General features: G+C 39.0%; 1 protein-coding gene across 5 annotated transcripts in view; it reads right to left on the bottom strand.

Annotated features, from left to right (window-relative positions):
* The window catches only part of LOC126458140 (microtubule-associated protein futsch), a 272,339-nt gene that overhangs the window by 156,043 nt on the left and 93,960 nt on the right, over positions 1 to 22,336 (bottom strand). For all 5 annotated transcript variants that reach the window (XM_050094989.1, XM_050094992.1, XM_050094993.1 and 2 more), the window contains 3 exons: positions 14,858 to 15,203; positions 5,441 to 5,607; positions 5,125 to 5,209 (listed from right to left, as the gene is read on the bottom strand). In XM_050094989.1, coding sequence (XP_049950946.1) covers positions 5,125 to 5,209; positions 5,441 to 5,607; positions 14,858 to 15,196 — 591 coding nt within the window. In that variant the 5' untranslated portion in view covers positions 15,197 to 15,203. The remainder of the gene's footprint in view (positions 1 to 5,124; positions 5,210 to 5,440; positions 5,608 to 14,857; positions 15,204 to 22,336) is intronic.

Genomic DNA, 22,336 nt, shown 5'->3' with positions numbered 1-22,336 from the left:
GAAATTCATTGTACATTCTCGCACATAGTTCAACTTGCGTAAAAGGAAATTTACTTTGAAAGTAACACTTTTCAAAACACCATTCGCAACATTTTCCCGCTACCTGTTAGAAATGGGTTCGTTTCAGTAGTCGTCAGAGCACGCCAGATAACAGGCGCCACCGCACTTTGGCAGCTGCTATGACGCAGGAAGCCTGTATGTTCATACGTGAAAAACATTAAAAGATCTTACATTACGTAACAAAAGAAAAGAGACATCAGAGGATACTCCAAGAGCATCGGAATTTCGTGAACCATACTAAAATAGCTTATTTAAAGTGCATACTTAAAGCACACATTCGTATGTCCAGATTCCCAATGAAGTAGGCCTCGACCTGACATTAAGCTTTTCAGAGTAGGTTTCGGGATGTAAATTTTCTTGGAGTACCAGTACTGTATTAACTCATTTTTTATTCTTTATTATGGCATAATGCCATATGTGCTAGAAGATGAAAACGTGCACTTGAAATGCAGCGAGCAGTTGAAATTAGCCAATAGTGTGGAACTAAACACTTTATTTCAAACAAGTTGACTGCCTCAGCGTAAAAGATTAATAAAAGGCAAATTTCTTTAGCAAACTGACAAAAATAACTTCATTGTTCTCCAAGGTGATTAATACATAGCTGTCAGAAAAGTGGAAATACCTCCCCCCCTTCCAGCCCCAGCCCCCTCCCTCGGGCGTTTGAGATACGTCAAAAATTTAAAAAGTCAAATTTTAAAAAATATGTTCATTTTGTAGCTCAAATCTTTCTGAAGAGCCTGATACATAAAACATATATGTTCGAGGAAATGTAAGACATGTTATTTGGTGTTAAGTGTGCCAGAGTGCACTGCCACCCCTCTTCACACAGCATTCTTCTATCGCACGTCACTGTATTTCGCTCCGTGAGATTGAAATGTGTATATTTTGTACTGGATGCCATCAAACCATATTCAGGACAGTGGAAATTAAAATGTCCTGTGGTGCCTCTCCTGCTCCCAGTCGGCCAGTTTGACATCCTGCCCCCCCACCCCCCCCCCCTCCCCCCGTTTTTTTTTTTTTTTAACCCTCACAATTCATACTGGATGGGATTATTTGTAGTCGGGAGAACAAGAACTCTTCAGAAAATTTGCACTCTTTATTGCCTACTAGCTAATAACTTTCTGTTTTGGGTGACATTAAATTAAATATAGGATACATACAACCAGTAAAGACAAGACACAAGCAATATAGTACATATTTCTTCACTCTTAGCTGCTAGCACTGTTTTCTCTCTAATCTTGCTACAGCTTCACATAGCATGCTTTCCTTTCTGAGACAGAATCTATTATCTCATCAAAGTTCGTCAAACATTTTGCTATATGAAAACTCGAAATATCGTTGTCTAATACTGCGTAAGCTGTTAATACAAATAGTACCCAACACTGGTGTGGTTTCTCGATCTGATTACGTCTATTTTGTCACAGTCTGCTAAATAAAACAAAATAGGCCTTTCTAACACTGCAGAAATTTTAACACACACCAAATAAATGAGACTGTTTTCACACAAGTGGTCATTTTTTATAACACGTCAGAATATAATTCACGAAGACCAGCATAAAATGCCTATTAGGCCTACTACAAGCAAAAAGCTTTATGTTAGAAAATAGTTTCACATCTCATTCATACGTTCCAGTTTCTCGAGCATGAAATCGAAAATTAGTAGTACGAAATTTTGATATAAATTTGGAATCGTCATATACTTCCCTAATTTGTGTGATGTCCCTGTTTCCTCTCCTTCCTCGTTCTAACAAAAAATCTCGTCATGACTAATCCTGGAACTATTCCTGCCTTAGTCAAAACTTATTCGCCGGTTAACTTCACTAACCCTGCCACAATCACCGGTTTAGTTATCCCTGATTATTCTCCGGTTAGGCATTGTTATGTTCATACAAACCATTTTCCGCACTACTTCCAGAACAGAACTTAAGCGGCTGCTAGACAGGGACTGTACAACTGGCCCTTACTAGTGTAGCGATCTGGTCAAAAATTTTCTGACAAAATTTCATTTTTCTGGATACACCGAGAAGATAATACGTAATCTTTCTTACCTGTTATTCCTGTTAGTCATTTATTTCCACTCCAGTAGTCTGAATCTATGGATTTCCTTAGTAATTATAACAATGCTGATCATTCGCAAATCCAGTCTGAATCTATGGATTTCCTTAGTAATTATAACAATGCTGATCATTCGCAAATCCAATCAACCACATAATCAAACAGCGATTGACATTCACTCGTTCGGCTTTACTCCGCTCAGCTTGTATAGCCCGGTCCCCTTTTGCCTGCAGGAAAGTTTATTTCTAGATGCGGCGAGGATTCCCCTGACAGAGATATCACATACACTATGCACGCATTCTAAAATCAACTTATCATTTTTTTTTTATCATGGGACCAAATTGCTGATGTCATCGGTCCCTAGACTTACACACTACTTAATCTAACTTATGCTAAGGACAACACATACACCCCATGCCCGAGGGAGGAAATCAACTTACAGAGTGCTGCGACTGCTTACACAGCAGCAGCCACATTTCTGTAGCCAGAAAACGGGAGAAGGTACTACTCATATGCCACTCAAATGTGCATGCACATGAGCCCGCTCGTAACTGCTAAAATGAATCTAATGTAAACAGTTGTGATGTCACACTCATCGGAGGCAATTTGTTGTTATGAAGCATTGCATAGTCTTCCGAAAGTCTTTGACACATTTTGCTGTTGGCAAACGCTTGTATGAGCACTGTGTTTTGTTGTTGTATATGGCACATTTCCTTTGCAATTCATGTTTTATTTATTTATTTTTTTGTTCACATTTTATTGTTGCAGTATTATTCTGCAGTAGCGGGATACAGTAATATCCTTTGTTAGAGTATTGATTCTTACCAGTCAAAACTACAAAAATTTAACTGAAAACTAAAACAACGAAAAATTCCCGGAATTCTAAAAAATTCCCGGGTTTTTCCCAGTTTTCTCCCGGATGAAAAAATTTCCAGGTTTTTCCCAGATCTCCCGGTTGTCCCGGGTCATATACACCCTGAGTGATCATGCCAACTACTGGATATTGATATGGAGGGTGTGATGATGTCGATGTGGAGTCCCAGGTTTCCTGGCGGTGTGAAGGAATGTCTAGCATCAGCAAAAATGCTGGCTTGACCCATTCCAATGATACTGTTAGTGGTTTGTTGTTGCACATTGCTTGCCATTGTGTTTGACAATTTGGAAAGATCCAGAATATGGCAGTTGTAATGGTGGGCACACTGCATGTGTCCTTTGCTTGACAAGCAGTGATGTTTTAAGGTCTTTGTGGACTATAACTTTTTGGTTTCCATGGCAGGATGCTGGCAAAAGGCGTAGCTTACAGATTTGGCTCTTGGCTCATTGTAGTAAAAATGGTAGTACTGGTTCAGTGAGCAGCTGTAGTGATGAAATAAACTCCAACAGCATGTATAGTCTCCCCATAAACAATTTCCACTGTCACTGCTCCACTGACAGGTTTGAGGGCTGTGTGGATACCAGTAAAACCAGTGGCAGTGTGGCAGTCCAGCTGTTCTTGTGGCACATAAGCACTGCTTTTAATCTCATATGCCAGCAATCTACATGCTATTGCTTACATATGGTGGTGTTTCAATCAACATAGCTCCAATAGTTTGAGGAACAGTGTTGAGTCAAATTGCCATCCTTGATCCGTAGGGACACAAGCTGGATAGCTATAATGGAAAATCCTATGGTTCTTGCTGTTGTTTCCTCTGAGATGTCACTGACAGGTGTCACCTCCACCAAACAAGTCTTTCTATTAACAGCCATAAATATATATGGCGATAAGCCTCTGATGATGGAAAGAGGCCCATGGGGTCAATAGGTGTCTGGGAGAAATGGCCTGTTGCCTCTGGGAAGTCTTCCACTGGCTCATGTTTATTGCGACCAACTTTGCACTATTGACATGCTACACATTTTCTGGTAACAGTCCTTTTCAGTACTGAAACACTCAAATTTCTCGATAATTACTTTTGTAAGTACTTTTGCCCTAAGATGGGCAAGGTTATGAACACTGTCAAATACTGCTTTACATAGCATTAAGGTAAAAATGCTCTGGACAATGTTCAAGACACATCCGGTCAAATAACGTCGTCAGTACCTATTAACTGTATTAGTCTGAGGTGGAGGGCAGTTGAATTGCTTTGTAAATACTCCTACTGCTGCCTGTCTATGGCTTTCACTGAACTGATTGTAATTTATCATACGAAAGATGGTTGCCATCCTGGAGAAAGGAAAAAAAAACAGTAACTGCATTTTCTGCTCTTCTTATATGTCTAATGTCTGCTGTAAACTAACCAATGACCTTAGTCGTATGAATCCTGTAACACTATTTACTCTTTGACTTTTGAACTTAATCATATTTTGAAAATGCTTTTATTGGTTGATATGTTCTACATTATATTTTTCAACAGAATGAATACAATGCTTATACAATATTCAATGAGTTTAATATATACTTCCATACTAATGCTATAAATGCAAATGTAACTCTGTTACTTTTTCATGACTAAACCACTGAACCGATTTTGATGAAATTTGGTGTGAAGAGTTTGTATCATCAGGAAGAACACAGTCTACTTTAGAAAAAATATAATGAAAACATAACAAATAAATAAAAATTCCACCCTAAGAGGGTGAAATAAGGAATCGAATATAGTTTTCTATATCAGTGAACATAAACCATACTAAAAAAATTATTAAATTTGTTGAATAATGTATAGCTTTTCAACAGTACAATGCCTAGATGTGTCTTGCCCAAGCCCCACTGCACCACACACCACTCACGCAGCAGCGACACTGCGTGTGCCACGTCACTGTGGGTTAGGGGCGGAGGGGCACACACATCACGAGCTATGCTTACCTGAGCAGGCAGACACCTGAGGGGCAACTGACATTATTGCACGTACACCCCCCCCCCCCCCCCACACACACACACACACATGCATGCATGTGAGAGAGAGAGAGAGAGAGAGAGAGAGAGAGAGAGAGAATGAATTGTTTTAAGGGACGGGAGAAGTTTTAATAGCTTACCCCTGTAAGAGACTTCAGCCTGTTGAGTGCAAATTTAAGCAGGCTGCAAAATCTGTCCAAGCTCAATTGCTTCATTGCAGCAGACCTAAAATGAAAATGAAATGCTATAACAAGTCAAGACACAACATGATAGTGACCAGAAGATAATTTACTTGCAACAATTATTTTAATTCAAAGGCTGAATGTTTACTATATGTGTGCATTTGATAAAGGAAAAACAGTAGTTATTATTGTCAGCAATATCTAGTACTACAGTTTTTGTTTTGTATAGCATCAAGTATCACTTCCTCATAAATATTTTAATTAACATGCTCACCTGGTATCTACATTTTCTGCATGCATAATGGTTGCACACTCAGGACACATCCATGCAATACCAGGAACAGTTTCCATTTGAGCACAACGCAAGTGGAATGAGCGAGGACATGTGTGGCAAATCAGAACAACTCCTTCTTTATGGCATGTCCAACAATACTTATCTTTCTGGAAAGCCAAATGAGATTGTGATATTAGAAAATACGAAAAACACACAGTGAAAGTATAAATCTTAAACACTTTCTTACAGATGCACACTATAAAATGGCACTAGTTAACATATTGCATAATGTGTACCATTTACTAAGAAGCACTGAGAATAATTTCTGTATCTGGACCGAGGGAAAGGGAAAAATTGCACATAATACATTCCTTGACCCTGGACAGTAATACTTCAGTTAACACATGTTGAATAAATAAAGATATGGTCATTCTCTGCTTCCATCTACCCCCTTATTGGGGATCAGCTGACAATCTCCTAACAGCCAATTATTTTTTGTATCTCTTGTAATTTTAATACACAAAAAATCAACTGATATTAGGAACCACTGTGAAATGAGTCTGGCACTGGGAATTGTAGACTTTGTTCTAAAAGAAGGTGGAACAAAATTCAAAATTATATATGAAAATGAGCTAGCATACCTAGCACGATTCAAAAAGAATGTTTCAGTATTTGATCATCCAAACGGAATAACATACACGGGAAACATCAGGAGTACAAAGTTTTACATAAATTCAATAAAGTGCACCTACTGCAGGACAACCCAATCACACTCATAAAAAAATACTGAAAAGATAGTCATGCAAAAAGACCCAAACTCACCAAAATTATTTACACCAATTTTAGGAGACCAAGGCGGAAGGACAAAGGACTCAAAACATCTGCAGTGAACACTGCACTCTTCGTGTAATATGCAACTGTTGTTGGAGTCTTCAATCCAAAGACTGATTTAATGCAACTCTCCACGTTAACCTATTCTGTGCAAGTCTCTTCATCTCTGTATAAGTATTGCAACTTACACCAATTTGAACCTGCATATTGTAGTCAAGCTGTGTCTCACTTTAGAATTTTTACATCCCATGTTTCCCACCATCAACAAACTGGCAACTCCTTTATGCAGTATTTTCTCCTCAATCTGAATCAGTACTACTTCATTAGTTACCATATCTACTGATCTAATCTCCAAAATTATCCTAAAGCATCACATTTCAACATACTAACCTCTTCTTGTCTCAAATTTCACTTCTGTGCAAGGCTCCACTCCAAATAAATACTTACTGGAAACAATCCTTATAATTTAAATTTATAGTCAATGTTATGAAATTCCTCTTTTTCATTAATGCTTTTCTTGCTATTGCCAGTGTCCAGTTCATTTCCCCTCTAGTTCAGCCACTGTCAGTTACCTTGCTGTTCACATGATAAAAATTATCTGCTACTATTATTGTGTCTTTTCCTAATCTTTTCCTTCACTATCACCTCATTTAATTAAACTGCATTTGATTAATTTTATATTACTTTTCGCAATGTTCATCTTATAACCTCTTCTCAAGACATTGTGCATTATGTTCAACTGCTCTTTCAGATTCTCTGCCACCTAAGACAAAATTACAATGTCATTGGAAAACCTTGAATTTTTTATTTCATCTCCTTGAACTTAAATTACCTCCCCAAACTCCTCTGTTTTTCTTTACTTCTTGCCCAATGCACAAATTGAATAATATGACAGATAAGCTACAACCCTGTTTCACTTCCTTCCTTTCAGGTGCTTCAGCTCCTATAACAGCAGTCGGGTTTCTGTAAAAGTTGTAGATAACCTTTCACTTCTGGTATTTTACCCCTGTTTTCTTCAGAATTTCAAGAGTGTATTCCAGTTAACATTGTCAAAAGCTTCCTCTAAAGCAATAAACACTTAAAATATTAAGTTTGCCTTTCTTTGCTGTCCCACATTCTCCTACATTCCTCTGGGGCCCAACTGACCTTCTCGAAGATTTGTTTGTATTAGTTTTCTCATTTTCTGTAAATAAACTGAGTTTGTATTTTGCAACTGTGACTTATTTAACAGATGGGTCAGTAATCTGCACAACTGACTACACCTGCCTTCTTTGGAATCTGGATTATTTGTCCTTTAAGTCTGAGGGCATTTCACCTGTCTCATATCTTGCTATCAGGTGAAATAGGCTTGTCATGGCTGGTTCTCCAATGGATCTCAGTGATCACGTGGTTTGTCCACAAAGTAATGCAGCACATTTTTTCTTCTTCATCAATTCTTTATTAAACATAATGAGAATTACACACACAAAAGGATGGTGTTTTATCTACACACCCTATTTTTCCATGTAATCTCCATTCTGTTCTATGACCTTCCTTCAGCACAAAACAAAGGTGTGTATGCCCTGTCGGTACCAACCCTTGTCCTGGTGGCACAGCTAGTGCTTCACTGTGTGAATCACCTGCTCATCATTCTCAAAATATCTTCCACATAATGTGCCAGTCCTCATGAATGACATCAGCTCGCTGCAACATGTCAGATGTGACAGCCATGGATGGTCTCCCCGACTGCTGCAAATTGTAGAGCTGTGTCGAATTGCTTTCTGATGACCTCACCCTACATGCCCAGTGACTAACAGTACGTCTGTTGACAGCAGATGACTTTGGACAAGCATTTGTGAATATTCCCCACAGTTTCTTTCTCTGCAATGAGAAATTCAATGACGGCATGTTGCTTGTAACATACATCACCTACAGACGCCATTTTGAAACTGTCCTGCAGCTACCCTATTTGTCGGGAGTGACTGAGACTTGGCACTCTCACTCATGAGACTTCAAAGAATAATACATAATGTTTCACATTTGTAGCTTTGTTTTTGGCTGAGAAAAATATGTGGTGCATTAGTTTCTGGGCAACACTCGTACAGGTGAGTTTCATCTACTCCCACAGCTTGTTTCAGCTCAGAATTTTCAGTGCTCCCTCAAATTCTTCTTGCAGTATCTTATCTCCCATCTCACCTTCCTCTTCCCTTTCTATAATACTGTCATCAAGTTCATTTCCCCTGTACATTGTTTCTCTACATTGCTACTACCTTACAGCCTTCCCCTCTTTGCTTAGTACTGATTTGCCTTTTGCTCTCTTGAAATTCATAGAGGTGCCTCTCTTTTCTCCAAAGGTCTGTTTACTCTTCCTATAGGTGGAATTTCTCTCTCTCATAATCATACATGCTTACACAGCTTTGTACTTCTCCTCTAACCATTCCAGCTTAATCATTCTGCACTGCTGTCAATCTTATTTTTTGGTTCTTCTTTGCTCAACGATTTACCATATTTTAATATTTCCTCCCTTTGAAACTGCCAGTCGCGTCTAATTTTTTCAGTTGATCCAGGTCTCCTCCATTTTCTATCCCTCTGCAACTTCTTGAGTTGTAATTTGCAGTTCATGTTCCAACTCCACGTCTGCTTCTAAAAATATCTGGCAGTTTAAAATCAGGTTTCTAAACCTTTGACATTCCATTATATAAACTGTATGAAACTTTCCAGGAGTCTTCTGGTTCCTTCCATGAATACAATCCTGTTTCATGTTTTCTAAACCAAGTAACTGGAATGATTCAATTTTGCTGTATGTAAAATTTTACCATGCTGCTTCCCCTTTCAATCCTTCCCTCATCCCCAATTCTCCAACAATTTTCCTTCCTTTTCCTACAATCAATTTCCAATCTCCCATCACAATTTTCTTTTCATCTCTGTTAACTATTTGATCAATTTCTTTACGTTTATTTTGCATTCTTTCAGTCTCTTCATTTACAGAGCTGCAAGGCACATAAACTTGTACTATGCAATGGGTGTACTTAATATCCATCTAGGCTATGATAATGAATTCACTTTGCTGTTGATGACAGCTTACCTGCATTCCTATTTTCTTATTCAGTACTAGACTCTTATTTGATTAGGTAACCCTGTATTTAGCTGACCAGAAGTTCTGTCCATCCTCCCACTGCATTTCACTACAAAACTATGTCTAAATCACAATCCACAAGCCCGCTAATGGCGTGTGGAGGAGGGTATTTCTTATACCACTAATTGATCCCCCCCTCCCCACCCCCAAACCTTTCTCCACTCACAAATACTGCATGGAAAGAATGATTGTCGGTAAGCCTCTGTATGGGCTCTAATTTCTCGAATTTTCTTGTTGTGGTCATTATGCAGGATATACAGGGTGTTACAAAAAGGTATGGCCAACCTTTCATGAAACATTCCTCACACACAAATAAAGAAAAGATGTTATGTGGACATGTGTCCGGAAACGCTTACTTTCCATGTTAGAGCTCATTTTATTACTTCTCTTCAAATCACATTAATCATGGAATGGAAACACACAGCAACAGAATGTACCAGCGTGACTTCAAACACTTTGTTACAGGAAATGTTCAAAACGTCCTCCGTTAGCGAAGATACATGCATCCACCCTCCGTTGCATGGAATCCCTGATGGGCTGATGCAGCCCTGGAGAATGGCGTATTGTATCACAGCCGTCCACAATACGAGCACAAAGAGTCTCTACATTTGGTACCGGGGTTGTGTAGACAAGAGCTTTCAAATGTCCCCATAAATGAAAATCAAGAGGGTTGAGGTCAGGAGAGCATGGAGGCCATGGAATTGGTCCGCCTCTACCAATCCATCGGTCACCGAATCTGTTGTTGAGAAGCGTACGAACACTTCGACTGAAATGTGCAGGAGCTCCATCATGCGTGAACCACATGTTGTGTCGTACTTGTAAAGGCACATGTTCTAGCAGCACAGGTAGAGTATCCCGTATGAAATCATGATAACATGCTCCATTGAGCGTAGGTGGAAGAACGTGGGGCCAATCAAGACATCACCAACAATGCCTGCCCAAACGTTCACAGAAAATCTGTGTTGATGACGTGATTGCTCAATTGCGTGCGGATTCTCATCAGCACACACATGTTTATTGTGAAAATTTACAATTTGATCACGTTGGAATGAAGCCTCATCCGTAAAGAGAACATTTGCACTGAAATGAGGATTGACACATTGTTGGATGAACCATTCGCAGAAGTGTACCCGTGGAGGACAATCAGCTGCTGATAGTGCCTGCACACGCTGTACATGGTATGGAAACAACTGGTTCTCCCGTAGCGCTCTCCATACAGTGACGTGGACAACGTTACCTTGTACAGCAGCAACTTCGCTGAGGCTGACATTAGGGTTATCGTCAACTGCACGAAGAATTGCCTCATCCATTGCAGGTGTCCTCGTCGTTCTAGGTCTTCCCCAGTCGCGAGTCATAGGCTGGAATGTTCCGTGCTCCCTAAGACGCCAATCAAATTGCTTCGAGCGTCTTCCTGTCGGGACACCTTCGTTCTGGAAATCTGTCTCGATACAAACTTACCGCGCCACGGCTATTGCCCCATGCTAATCCATACATCAAATGGGCATCTAACAACTCCGCATTTGTAAACATTGCACGACTGCAAAACCACGTTCGTGATGAACACTAACCTGTTGATGCTACATACTGATGTGCTTGATGCTAGTACTGTAGAGCAATGAGTCGCATGTTAACACAAGCACCGAAGTCAACATTACCTTCCTTCAATTGGGCCAACTGGCAGTGAATCGAGGAAGTACAGTACATACTGACGAAACTAAAATGAGCTCTAACATGGAAATTAAGCGTTTCCAGACACATGTCCACATAACATTTTGTCTTTATTTGTGTGAGGAATGTTTCCTGAAAGTTTGGCTGTACCTTTTTGTAACACCCTGTATGTGGGAGTAACTAATATGTCGTCCAACTCTTTCCAGAAAGTGCTTTCTTTAAATTTCACCTGTAATCCTCTCCATGATGAACAATGCCTTTCTTGTAATGTCTGCCAATAGAGTCTGTTGATAATCTTGGTAATACTCTCACAATAACCAAGTGATCCCGTGATGAAACATGCCCTTCTTTGTTGGATCTTCCCCCCCCCCCCCCCCCCCCCCGGTCCCCCCTCTCTCACTCAACCTATCCATTTCTCTCTTTAAATTTTCTAATCTAACTGCCCGACTGACAGATGATCTATAAAATCTATTAAGACAGAACTCTGTCAAGTGTGACACACATGGTTAAGGATACTAATGTCACAAAACAAATGTCAAGGCAAACAACTTGGATGAAGCAACAACATAGTAGAACAACATTACAGTCCATTGCACAAATACCTGGGAAACCCAGACAAATGTTATCATTCAGTAAGTGAGCAACTGGAAATGATGCAAAAACAAAAAAAGAAATGGAAAGATACTGGAGCTTAGAATTTTACATGACCAGTGATCTCTTTTACCATCCAAAGAGAAATCTCTTTAATTCCTGTGCCAATTCCTGGATTTTAACACAAAAACTGGAAAACAGAATCAGAGTAAAACAGTAAAGGAGAATGCTGATCGAATTAAGCCATTTTAAGATGGAAACTATGGAAAGCTAGAAAAAGCAAATTGTACAGGGTTTATCCAGAAATTTATCGATAGGATAGGTTCAATACCTTCAAATTCTTTAAAGTATTACCCTTCTGCATCAATACATTACTGCCAGTGTGATTTCCATATGCCACAAAATTTCTGGAACTCATCAATGGGAATGCTCTTCACGAAAGCCATTGAAGTAGTTTTGAAACAGTTTCTACAAAGTGTGGAACTCAAGACAACCGAATGTTGATGGTCTGGCCTTAGGGTACGAACTCATGGTGCACTACCACCTTTGCATTTTGCATAAAAGAGAAAGAGAGGGTGGGGTGTGGAGAAAGAGAGAAAGCAAGAGGGAGGGAAGGAGGGGGAGGGGGGGGAGGAGGGGGAGGGGAGGGAGGGAGGGAGGGAGGGGGAGAGAGAGAGAGAGAGAGAGAGAGAGAGAGAGAGAGAGAGAGAGAAAGGGGAGGGGGGCATGGACTTCATGCGGGACCTGCTTCTGCAAGCCACCTCCTGGCATTGCAGTGACATTGTTAGTCATTCTGCACTCTTGTCTCTTTCACTCTGGATAGTACTAAATACCCTGACTCGTTCTCAGCAATCTTGTTAGCCATGAAACTGGGATCATCTTCACAGAGTTGTCAGAGTTCTTCACACACTGTGGTCAAAATTCATGGCACAAGTGTTGTACGAATCTTCTGCATGGCCACGTCTACCAATACAATCTCATGAACAATCGTTTTCGGCAAGTCCAATAATTCTGACATCAAGCAAACACTCATTCAACGTTCTGAATTCAGTAATTGAAGCATATGAGTCACGTGATGTTGACAGGTATTCTGTGCAGGCCTCATCAGCGACTTCCTCTCAGTCTTCTCTCAACATCTTACGCCACCTGTTCGACTATGATGTGTAAGGGCAATAATCCCTGAAGGTTTCATTTAGCATTCCAAACTTTTCCAGAGGTGTCTTGCTGAGCTTCACGCAAAACCTAAAGTGCATATCATTGCTATAAAAATGTCTCCACTGTAAGTCTGATGCAACTACTACGTAGATGTTCACACAAAAAGACCACCCTAATCATCGAAGGACAAGGAGGCAATTGAGCTAATTACTAATGGAAAGCTAAAGGTCCCCTCCACCCTCACCAACTGATCTGCTCTGCCATATCACAAAAAGATAAGAAGAAGAAGAAGAAGAAGAAGAAGAAGAGAAAGTGACACTTTACTTTCCAGAAGCATCCTGTAATCACAACTTTGACAAGAACTCTAGATAACAAAAATTTCAATAAAATGAAATTATATTAGTGGAAGAATTAATTTAAAAAAGTAAAACAGTCTTGCAAACAGCAGTGTTGTGGTCAGGCATCCTGTGTATTTTTTATTTTATTTATTTATTTATTTTTTAGCTGGAGGAAATTAATTTTGAATTTTGGACTCCTTCATTAGATGAAAATATGAATTTTAACTAAAAATTATTGCTTTCTTGCTTCGGACAGGGTGAGAGGTTGTGTTGGCTGGAATGGGCATGTGGAGAAAGGAGACTGGGAGTGGGAAGTAGGGTTGGGGAAGGATGCCTCATTGTTGGGAGGGAATGGTGGCAGGTGCACAGGATAGGAATGTGGCACCGTTGAGCTTGTTCTGGTTGCAGGCAGGGGAAGTAGTGTGCAGTGCGTGATGGTATGGAGAGAGTGGATTAGGACGGGGAGACAGAAGAAGAAGAAGAAGAAGAAGAAGAAGAGTAAGTTTGTGAAAAATGTTTACGTGCAATATGAATAAAGTTAGGGTCAGTGGGCAGGGGTGGAAGTGGGTGTGGGGCAGAGACTAGCAGATAACAATGCCAGGAGGATTACAAATTCAAAATGTGTCTCCTTTCTCCCCATTCCACCAAACACAACTCTTCAATCCAGTCAAGCTGCATAACCAGGGCAATGTAGATGTACAGTGTGTGAATATGAATGTGTGTGTGTGTGTGTGTGTGTGTGTGTGTGTGTGTGTGTGTGTGTGTGTGTGTCCAATTCTTCCTTGGCTCATCACTGACGCAGTGTCATTTGTGATATTTTTTTAATACTTTTTATGCCACAATCACATGATTAACCTTAGTTGTTTCCACTTACGGCTCTCAAATATTATTTTATCTTTTATTAATTGCAGTTTCAATTTCAGATATTAGTAGTCATCTTCAAGCAGAAGTCTCAAATACAAATATGCACAAAGGCATAAACAGAGCAGCTAGTCTACACACTAATGAAATACAGTGTACAAGTCATAAAATACATGAAAAGCAGGAAAAAATACAACGGTAACACATTTTTATATTCATATAGTTCTGCTGGACAGTTATTTATCACAAGCATTTTACAACAATGTAACCAGTTACAACCGACCAGTGGCCACCTCCAGATAGTAATGTTGACAAGATAATGGAAACTGATTGCAGCGTGTCTGAAGATGACCACAGGCTGGTCAAAACCAGTTACAGCATTGTGAAACACTCATGTGATCGTGTCATAAATATGTATATAAAAAATTAAAGAACTTAAGCCAGTCACATAATCTCCCAACAGTATATCATTTTTCCAAATTTTCTTCTCTCTGAATGTTAGGAGATGTGCCAATGCAGGGACCATTGTTGTTGATTACTGACAGTACATCTTCTTGAAGATTTACAAAGAAATGTCACTGGTGTAGACAGGAAGCTGGCTGACTAATGTAAGTCCATTTACTCCACTGATTCTCTCCATGACAAGAAAGAAAGATTGCTGGCAGACAAGCAAATAATTCAAATATGAAAAACAATTTATGAATGAGATGTGATTCTTGCTAAGGAAGAAATTATCACATTGTGGTGGCATAATTATTTATGAACCTATGATCAAAGGGAAGTGCAGTACAAAGTAATATTTTGTCACTGGTAAGGATATACACTGAAATCTCACTAGATGTCATAATTATGTTATACCTCTAGTTTGACGTCAGCGGAATTGTTTAATCTGGCTGCCTTCGTCTTCTGTGTATCATCTTGGTCCATTGACAGTGGATCAGCAGGTCCTTCACTTCTCTCTCTTTTCCTCTTAACATATGTCTTTGAGGCAGTAAATGTATCATCACCATCCTCATCATCATCCCTCTGCTCTTCCATTTCTTCATTTTGTACTTTCACAGCACTATAACTACCACTTGAGGACCTGGTCACTTTCTGTAAGAAACTCCTTTGTTTTGCAACAAAAGCAGGATTTTGAGACCGTGTCAAACGCGTTGGAAGTGTAGATAATCCAGTGTCGTTGCTATCTTGCTTCATGGGCAATCTGTAACAATAAGTTTCTTACTAAAGCAACAATTTTTTGAAATAAATGATGTCCTTTAAGCTAATCAAATTACGTTAGTGAATACATTTTATTTCTTTTTTAATGAAGATAAACTCCACAAAAAATGTAGAAGAAGACATTGTTCATGACATATAGCCGAAACACTTTAGTAAACTGGTAGTGGTCTAGAGCAGGGTTTCCCAAACTGTGTTCTGCCAAACGCTGGTGTTCTGCGGGAACTGAATAAGAGCTCAATATTCTGATGTGTTTCTTGTCTCTTTAGTGTTAGTTATGATTCCAAATATAAAAAAATCACTGAATAAAACAAGTTTTTGCACTGTTTCAAAATTTTATCAAGCTTCAAAATAGGCAAGGTGTTCCACCAAAGTATCAGGATTCTCAAATTGTTCCATCATGGGAAGAGTTTTGGAACCCCTCGCCTACAGAACAAACAAGCTCGTAATTAATGATAGAAATCAAAAGTTTTACAACTGCCTCCAAATATTTGAATGGAATCTTATTTATTTAAAAAAAGATACCAATACTAAATTTAACAATTTTTGAAAACATATTTCCAAAAAGAATATAGAGTATGCACTCCAGAGAACTGACTGGATAAACAAACTATATGTACTTATTGGGCAAAATCAACAACTGAGATAACAAAATCATGAGATATGGAATCTATTTGATTAATTTCACTTCTTACAGTATTTTCAAAGTATTCTAAAAGTTGTGACCATGTAAATTTTCCCTGCATATTAATTCCTTATATTCTTCTTATGTCTGCAGCTGGATCATGCAGTTATGTTGACATAATATTTGTCTGTGGTGTATAAAAGGTCTTCTGTTCACAGCAGGAATCAGTTCCAGTGAGCTCTGGCAAACAGCTCTGTCAGCTGAAGATGGTGGCCAGATGAACCACTGAAATATTATGCCATGACAAATGTGTGATCCAGATGCAAACCAAATCTTTTTGATTTGCATATTCAAAAAGTTGTCTGGCTTGTCTGAATTTTAAATAAAAGGCAATTTGGGTTCTACGGAACACATGACTTAACAGGCAATCTTAACATTTGAGGACAATATCTTAGCTTCATTAAACAGTTGTAGATCACCACTGGGTATTTGATTAACCTGTGTCATTTTATTGTTATTTTTGTGTAAGTGTCTTTCAATTGTGCCTGTCTGCAACTTGATGTGTCTTCTTTCCAGTAAGTAGCAATCTGTCTTTTCCTACATTGTTGTTACTGTTACTTTATCCATTCCGGGTCTTGTAGATTGCCATGGCTACTATCCAATTAAGGATTTGTCTTCTTCAACAATTCTTTTATCGTGTTTATCACAAACTGCTATTAAAGAAAATCCAGCAGCAAGGCATCAGGGGTCCATTAGCTAACCTGCAGAAATCTTGTCTCAGCAACAGAATGCAGAAAGTAATTTTGGAAGCTGTGGAATGAAAACCAGGAGTAACTGTTACATCAGGCTGATGAGTCGTACATCCTGGAGTGTATCTGGGTCTTTTATTGTTTCTGATTTATGATTAATATCCATTGGTAGCTGAGAATCATGAGTGAAAATGTACTAAATTTGCAGATGACATTGTAAGTGAAAATCTGTCAACCACAGGCACCAAAAAATGTACTACCAAAACTCTTCAACTGGACCGATTCCCCTTTAACTGCTGTATGTTGAACAAATTTCATATAGTTTTGCTGAATTCATAGACACGCAGGGAAATAAACAGCTACATTTAAAAAGACTAGCAAATTACAGATAGTCGATAACAGGAAGTGCCTAGGTCTTCAGTTAAACACAACCGGGAATATCAGTTACTTCAAACTGTGAAAAGTGTGAGCTCAAAGACTTTTGTATAAAGAATATCTTCTCATATTAGGGACCACAGAGTTAAAAATACAGCTTATTTTACTTAGGTGCACTCCATTATGTTGGATGAAATTGTGTTTTTTGTAGAAACTCTTTCTCTTGGTTAAAAAAATAAAAAAAAAATAAAAAAAAGTGATCAGAACATCTGTTAAGTAGATCCAAGGATCTCCTGCTGCAAATTATTTAGGCACCTGAGAATGCTTACCACTGCTTGTCAATAAATATTTTCTCTGGTGTGCTCTCTAACAAGGAACTCCACTCTCTATGTAAGCAACTCAATTTGCCACCTACATAACACTATCCATCAAAATGACATGCACTAAGAATAAAAAAAATATGGCTTGAGTACAAAAAGCAACTCAGTAGGTCTATTCTGGTGTAAACCTTTCAACTGACATGCACTCTCTTAAAGGCTCACAGAATAGGGTCCTATTTTTAAAATTACTTTATGTCTGTTTCTGTTGGATTGTTCTTTCTAAACCACTGACAGACTTGTGGATGGGAGCCTACCAAACAAATGACTACTTAAACAATTTCAAGATAGTCACATATTAATACACACACACTCACACAAATGAAACTCACACATACATGGCCACAGTCTCTGGCTGCTGAGACCACATTATTGTTATTATTCCATCCTGGATTTTCCACTGTTTGATTATTAAATCACAGGGGTATTCTATTAAGTACTGTGAAACGGAACTGAGATCACCGTGTTTCACCCCCGTGAAGCTTTATGTTGCTGGCTCAAGAATAGGTTCACTCAAAAATTAATTTATTTTTGCACCTGGAGGAGAAACTAAGAATACTGTTTATAATTAAGTTTTGGATTAAATGAACACAACTACTTCATAAAAGAGATTACTTTACAGCTGACATATAGCAGTAATACATTTAAAACATGCAAACAAAATAAGTTTCTATTTACACTATGGACATGTTTCAGCCTTTTTCCTAATTAGTATATCACTGTAGCTGAGATCAATCAAGCAACAATCCCTAAGACTACTGACATGAGAAAGCTATTAGTCCTTTTCAACTATTACAGGTATACAACACCAACAGTGTGTTTTCCCCACACGCCAACCCCTCAATAAAAAAATCTACTTTTATATGTAAAGATATACTGTCAAACTGACTGCTCAATCATTTGGTAAAAACTGGACCTGTTAAATTGTTCTGAAATTGAATTCTTTTAAATATGAAGTTACTAATCATTTATTGTTGTTCTTGTAATACAGTAGTAGCTTCACAGTGTGACTCAGGGGTTAAATAGCAGACTACTGATCAAAAGGCCTGGGGCTAGACCTCAGATAGTCCCCAGACTTCTATAGGGTGGGCAATATATAACTAGCATGGCATCTATTAATAACGCTGATGTGGAACTGATCTTTGTTAATAAACAGGAGCACTGCCCATAATGGGTAATGCTGGTAATCACAATTTAAATGCACCAATAGGTTGCTGTCACATGCTTGTGCATCTCCCGAATGCTCTGTGCTGAGCACTTCACTGTGTCATTATGTTTCGAGTGAGTGAGATGTAAAGACGTGTTTAGGACCATTTGAATGCAATATAAAATGGTACTCACAACAAAACAGCATATGTTCAAAGCTGAGTGTTATGTGAAGCAGAATTTGTGGAAAACTTGCATGGAACTGTTTGCACAAGAACTTAAGACTGGAAATATTTTGGGAAAAGGCTGCAGCAGAGTTTGCAATCGAAACCTTAGTGCCAAAATCGAGTGTAATGGCCTCCTCCTCTTACCTTCATTATTTATCACTTCTGTTAATGTTTGTTAATGTGAAAAGAGCCAAGTTGTGTCATGGTTCAGAGTCCAGATTAAACTGCAGAGCCCCTAAAACCAGAGGAAGGTGAGGGAATGTCACATCTAGTAGACTCATACCTTGTTAAGCGCTGTGGCGTTCAAACCAATCGCCGGATTGATAACAGCTTTAATTTTAGTAGTTTCACTGTAAAATTGTTACATATTCAGCTGTAATCCAATGAAAGCCTCATTTAACTTAATGTGCAGCACACTAGCTTGTGAGACGGGAAGATGATATAGACCCAGATCAAATCCATGTGGTGAATTAACGACTGCTGATCTACTACATCGACCAGGATGAGAGTGGGTTTTAGGTAGTTTCACACACTCATTTAGACAAATACTCTGTTGCTCTCCAATTCCTACTTCAGAAAACACAATACACAAATTAACTGATGTTTGTGGTACCAGGAAGAACCTCAGGCCACAAAGTTAAAATTAAGCCAAAATCATAATCTTGACACTTTCCAGATCTAGGGTGATATCATTGCTGTACAGATCCATTAAACATGCATACAAATATTGGAAATTCTTGGATGGAGTAATAAATAAAATAAAGTGACCCCTCACCTATAGCTGACTGATGTACGGTGTGTAGAAACATACAAACAAAACAGTATTTACATCATCTTACAACACACACACACACACACACACACACACACACACACACACACACACACACACACACACAACCGTGACTTCAGTGCGACCACTGGAGACTTGCTGCGGCCAAGTGTGTGTATGTTTGGATGTCTGTGTGGTTGTGTAAATGTGTTTTAGCTACAGAAACAATCTCACATAGCAAATGTGACACAAAATTGATCTTGGGAGAAAAATGTGCTGGACCTTTGGTACAAACTCAATAGTACTGTATGGGGCACATTAGAGAAGTATATGCCATACTGTATAGTTAATGTGAAAGATCCATCGATGTTCAATAGCGCTCAGGAAGTTACTGCAAAAGCAAATAAACATTCAGTGAACACTAAAATGAATCCAAAGACTTGCTAACAAAAGAATGATGAACAAAGTTATAATGACGTGCAGCACACGTGAGAAGTATTCTATGAAGCTAAACTATAACAATTTGTCAGAAAGTTAAGAAGTTTTGGTCCTACATAAATTTAGTCAACAGATCAAACTCATCTATCCACACACTTTATTTTTATCCCACTGATACCAAAATGGAAGTGAAGACCAGAATACTAAACTCTGACTTCTGAAGTTGTGGACTGAAGAATCGCTAACTATAGTTCCTCCTTTTGAGCATCTCATAGCTGTAAAAATGTGAGGCATGCAGATAAAGCAGGAGAGTAGAAGAAGTGGGCAAAGGAACACCTGGAACACAACATGAAATCATAGCATTAATTTCTCTTTGCTGACGAGTGCAGGAATTGTCCAATACTTGATGATTAATAGTGGTAGAAGAGTGTGAAAGTGGTCAGCTACTAGTGAAAATCACAGACGTACAATTCCACAAATTCAGTCATGTTTTGAGCCCTACAGCCAATATTTTGGCAGTGGGTCCATCTTTCAAGATGATAATGTACAAACGCCTTCCTGCAAGTGGCAGTAATCAACTGAATGAACCCAGCTAACCAAACTTAGGACCAGTTGAAATATAAGTGTGCTACCACAAGAACCCTTCTCACATACTACATGGCCTTGGGACAGCCAATGCAAGAAAAGTGGGACAGACTTGAGCAACAATGTCTCTAATATCTTGTGGAGAGGGTGCAAAGAAGGATCTATGGACATTACAACACACAGAGCAGAACAGTATGGTATCGAATGTTACAAGCATTTATCAAGTGAAACCCAGTCCAATCTTTTCACAGTAACTCATTCTCTAACACAATTCCCTCAGCAACACCATCACCCTCATTTTACTTTTCTGGACATCACACAGAATTTTAATTTTCTTTTCAAATTCCTCCTTAGTTTCCTTTCCTGTTTGCTCAATTCACAGATTAAAGAACGTAAAGGACAGGCTACAACTGTATCGCTTCCTTCTCATTTACTGCCTCCCTTTGACTCTTGTGACAATAATCTGATTTCTACAAAAGTTACTGACAATATTTCACTTCAGTAATTAAAACTTCCGGGCTAAGAGCCCGTGGTCCAATAGTAGAAATACTTCTCCCTGACGTTTCGTTGCCAGCTGCGGGCAACATCATCTGAGGTGAGTCTACGACTGGCTGCTAGGCCGTGGAGGTCCGGTTTATATAGAGCGCGTAGAGGGCGCCACCACTCGTCACGTGTTGTCAACAGTAAAACTATCTCTGGCTGGCGTCATTACTCTCGATCGAAGGTAATCGATTGTCACATCTTTGGTACAAAGTCGATCGCCATATCTTATCTAACTTCAAGCCTTCTTCTTTCCTGTTAAAATTATTGTGGTGTTTAAAAATCTCTACAGCCTCTCTATACGTACGTGCATAATAATGGGATGTCTTAGCTAAATTTTATTTCTCACTAAATTTTATTTCTTGGTCCCCCGTTTCAAAAACATGTTCCGCTACAGCCGATTTGTCCATGTGTCCCAGTCGACAGTTCCTTTTGTGTTCAGTTAGGCGAGTATTGATACTTCTTTTTGTGGTTCCAATGTAAACCTTCCCACAACTACACAGAATTTTATACACACCAGGAGTAGCTAAAGGGTGTCGTGCATCTTTCGCCGATCTTAAGCATTCATTAATCTTCTTGGTGGGTCTGAAAATTGTTTCAACTCTGAACACTTTCCCGATATGGTCTGTAATATTGTGGATGAATGGACGAAAAAATTTCCCCACCGATGGTTGTTGTTGTTGCACATTTTCGGACTTTTTCTTCTGGGATGGAGTGCTCGATCTATGGTGGACAGGGCTAATAAAATCTGTGAGCCAGCTTATTTGCAAGAGGAACTAAACCACTTGTGAACCGCTTTCCAGAAAAATGGGTATGCTGGCAAGGAGATAGATCGAGCACTCCATCCCAGAAGAAAAATGTCCGAAAACGTGCAACAACAACAACCATCGGTGGGGAAAGTTTTTCTTCCATTCATCCACAATATTACAGATCGTATCGGGAAAGTGTTCAGAGTTGAAACAATTTTCAGACCCACCAAGAAGATTAATGAATGCTTAAGATCGGCGAAAGATGCACGACACCCTTTAGCTACTCCTGGTGTGTATAAAATTCTGTGTAGTTGTGGGAAGGTTTACATTGGAACCACAAAAAGAAGTATCAATACTCGCCTAACTGAACACAAAAGGAACTGTCGACTGGGACACATGGACAAATCGGCTGAAGCGGAACATGTTTTTGAAACGGTGACCATGAAATAAAATTTAGTGAGATGAGCATGCTAGCAAAGACATCGCATTATTATGCACGTATGTATAGAGAGGCTGTAGAGATTTTTAAACACCAC

This window comes from Schistocerca serialis, chromosome 2 (assembly GCF_023864345.2).
Source record: "Schistocerca serialis cubense isolate TAMUIC-IGC-003099 chromosome 2, iqSchSeri2.2, whole genome shotgun sequence".
In the NCBI taxonomy this organism is placed as follows: domain Eukaryota; kingdom Metazoa; phylum Arthropoda; class Insecta; order Orthoptera; family Acrididae; genus Schistocerca; species Schistocerca serialis.
The sequence above is the reverse complement of the archived record's forward strand: the minus strand, read 5'-3'. Positions and strand labels throughout refer to the sequence as shown.